The sequence below is a fragment of the Teleopsis dalmanni genome, chromosome 1 (assembly GCF_002237135.1).
Source record: "Teleopsis dalmanni isolate 2A chromosome 1, ASM223713v2, whole genome shotgun sequence".
Classification (NCBI taxonomy): Eukaryota; Metazoa; Arthropoda; class Insecta; order Diptera; family Diopsidae; genus Teleopsis; species Teleopsis dalmanni.
Window position 1 is genome coordinate 210646604 of NC_051846.1, and position 3041 is coordinate 210649644.

Genomic DNA, 3041 nt, shown 5'->3' on the forward strand with positions numbered 1-3041 from the left:
ACTGATTTCACAAAACAAAGTCTGGCAACTCTAAACAATTAAAAACTAATCATTATTTCTATAGGTTGGATCTAAATCCACGAAGTTATAAAAAACCAATATACTTATAGCTAGTGCTATGCTAATAATTTGTTTAGATTAAGCAAAATTTTTATCTTTTAATTGTTCTGATAATTGAAACTCGATTGCCACTCTTTCTGATATAATCAAACCGTGTTATTGCTTTACCAAGCATATTTAACTAGAAAATATTGAATTACTTCAGTAATCTTCATATCTACAAGAAACAAAAATATAGTATGTAATCTAATCAAATTTCTTTCATTATGTAGACCTTTAAATAATCATATGTATAAAAAATCAATAAACTCAGTGTTATTTCCAAGTATTTAGTTATAAGTCAGAATGTTTCTTTATCCAATCACGATGATAGTAGACCTTGGCGTAACCATCAGGATTATTTGTACCACAACCACCATAAACAAAGCCAGCAATGCCGACTACTTCGTTATTATACATAGCTGGGCCGCCGGAGTCGCCATTACATGCACCATTATTAGCGGCATGACCCAAGCAGATCAACGCGTCACTATCCCAATTAATTTTTTCCTTACACTCACTGCGGGAAATAGCTGTCAAAGTGTTCCATTGTAGCTTCTGTGGCAAATCTCCACCTTGTTTCAAACGTCCCCAACCTGATATTATAACTTCCTGACCAGCTGGTGTTTCACTACTTGCTATGTTTATCGGTTGTATATTTTTAGAATAAATCAAAGGGTCGGCCAATTTAAGCAAAGCAACATCATTTAAGAAATTTCCATAACTTTCATGGGCGACAACCGCAGCTACTCGAATTAAAACGCCACCACTTAAACGATCGTTGCTTCCCGCTCGAATTGTCAAAAGGCTCGGATCGTAACTATTGAGAAATATGTGTTCATATATAATTACAACAATAATAATAAAAATAGAATTTTAATATATTTACGTATAGTATGTTCCATTCGCATTCGTTGTTCCCGCGCAATGCGCTGCAGTTAGAATATAATTCCTTGTTATAATCGATCCACCACAATTATGGGAACCGTTGTATCTAAAAGAAACCTGATGTGGGAATTGCGCAGTAGTAGCGTCTACACCTCCTACAACACGTCCGGTAGGAGCAGCATAACTAAATGTTATTAAAATAATAATTAGCAATGTACACAAAGCAAGTTTCGCCATTTCAATCTTATTGCTTCGCCGTCACTAATACCTTCACCATAATATTGGGGCCTTTTATAACCACGCATTGTGGTTATTTTATTATTTATAGAATTTATTACCCACTTACCGAAAGCCTTATTATTTTTGCTTTGCTTAATTGATAACTTATCTACTTACTTCCATAAAATAGTTACACTAGAATTTGGAAATAATTTTTATTTTAATGTGATTGACGAAGATTTTCAAACCGGTTTGAGGGCCTTAATTTTTTCAAGAAACTATAATGTAAGAAAAAATATTACGTTACCAGACTTGAAACTAAAATCAGATGCCAAAGGCAGCCGGTAGGTGACAAGTAAAAGCTAAACTTTTAGGCTCCCAACCAAACTCTCAAATAGAGTCCACAAGACAATAATCTACATGGCATGACATTAAAAATTTGGAGAAGAACAGTAACTACAAATGATTTTAATAGAAATTATACATAATGATAAAAATTTCTCACACCTGTGATCGAATTATATCCTAATTGTTTCGTTGTGTTGAATTATTTGATAACTTATCTACTGTTTTGCTAGAATTCACAAATTATTGCTTTTCAAAGTGGTTGATGTAGTTTTTTATAACGGTTTGAAGGTTCTATATTACAATATTAAATATACCAGATTTGTACACCACACATTAAATAGGAGTTGATGGAAGAAAGAAGACGAAGACATTCTTCAATAAAATTTTCTTCGTAAAAAATGCTCAGTTCTCTATTTTTTCTGATTCTAAGTCAGAATTCTAAATTCAATTATTAATGCTAACACTCGTTCTCAAAGTATTTAAACATTACTTTATAAAAATGGTTGTTTAAACTTAATAAATATTTTTCCAAGAATCGCATAAAAACATTTGGAAACTCGAATAATTTTAAATATTACCAAAAATTCCACATATTTTTCAAACTTTTATTTGTTTTTTTTTTTCAAATACTGAGTACACTGCACATAGTTCACAAATCAGAGTGTTTTTTAATCCATTCAACATGATAGAATACCTTAGCATAACCATCAGGATTTCTGCTACCGCAACCGCCAACTACAAAACCAGCAACTCCAACCAATTCGCCATTGTAAATAGCTGGACCACCAGAATCACCATTACAGGCGCCAAAGTTGGGGTCATGCGCCAAGCATATTAAAGTATCCGAAAACATACCGATGGTAGTCAAGCATTTAGTTTTGCTAATGGCTTCCAATGTTGTCCACTGAAGTTTCAGAGGAATATCACCTCCGGTTTTCAAACGACCCCACCCAGAAATAATCACTTTTTCACCAGGTGTCACTTCAGAACTAGCTAAAGGTATAGCTTTTATATTTGCTGAGTAAATCAATGGAGTTGAGAGTTTGAGTAGAGCAACATCATTCAAGAAGTTGCCATAGCTTTCATGCACAGTTATTGTTTCAACTGCAATCACAACACCACCAGATAAGCGGTTTGAGCTTCCAGCACGTATAGTATAGTATTTCGGATCATCGCTAAAAGCAAAAAGTGATGAAAGATTTTTAAAATTTACTATATATTTTACTACTTACACATGATAGATGCCATCTTCATCTTCGTCACCCACACAATGTCCTGCCGTTAAAATATAATTTCGAGAAATTATTGAACCACCACATATGTGAGAGCCTGAGTATCTTAAAGATATTTGATGGGCAAACTGTCCTTCAGTAGCATCAATGCCTCCAACTATACGCCCAGTGGGATTTGCTGAAATAACACCAACAAAGGCGAAATATAGCAGCGCTACTATAGTAGGTTTAAACATGTTGATATCTGTGAGCGAA

The 3041-nt window shown here is 33.9% G+C and overlaps 2 protein-coding genes across 2 annotated transcripts; both read right to left on the reverse strand.

The window, feature by feature from the left end:
• Positions 1 to 317: 317 nt before the first annotated feature.
• LOC119675478 (serine protease SP24D-like) lies at positions 318 to 1235 on the reverse strand. The gene is made up of 2 exons (XM_038086688.1): positions 989 to 1235; positions 318 to 919 (listed from the first exon to the last, which is right to left on the reverse strand). The coding sequence occupies exons 1-2, from the start codon at positions 1222 to 1224 to the stop codon at positions 394 to 396; spliced, it is 762 nt and encodes a 253-aa protein (XP_037942616.1). The 5' UTR covers positions 1225 to 1235; the 3' UTR covers positions 318 to 393.
• A 918-nt stretch (positions 1236 to 2153) lies between these two features.
• On the reverse strand, positions 2154 to 3031 carry LOC119675489 (serine protease SP24D-like). Its single transcript, XM_038086699.1, has 2 exons — positions 2787 to 3031; positions 2154 to 2729 (listed from the first exon to the last, which is right to left on the reverse strand). The coding sequence occupies exons 1-2, from the start codon at positions 3020 to 3022 to the stop codon at positions 2204 to 2206; spliced, it is 762 nt and encodes a 253-aa protein (XP_037942627.1). The 5' UTR covers positions 3023 to 3031; the 3' UTR covers positions 2154 to 2203.
• Positions 3032 to 3041: the final 10 nt, after the last annotated feature.

Bases quoted from the DNA above. Each gene is read 5' to 3' on its own strand.
- LOC119675478 (XM_038086688.1), bottom strand. From the start codon at position 1,224: ATGGCGAAACTTGCTTTGTGTACATTGCTAATTATTATTTTAATAACA. The intron at 920-988 runs GTAAATATATTA...ATTTCTCAATAG, and splicing joins GCGAATGGAACATACTATAC to TTACGATCCGAGCCTTTTGA.
- LOC119675489 (XM_038086699.1), bottom strand. From the start codon at position 3,022: ATGTTTAAACCTACTATAGTAGCGCTGCTATATTTCGCCTTTGTTGGT. The intron at 2,730-2,786 runs GTAAGTAGTAAA...TTTTGCTTTTAG, and splicing joins GAAGATGGCATCTATCATGT to CGATGATCCGAAATACTATA.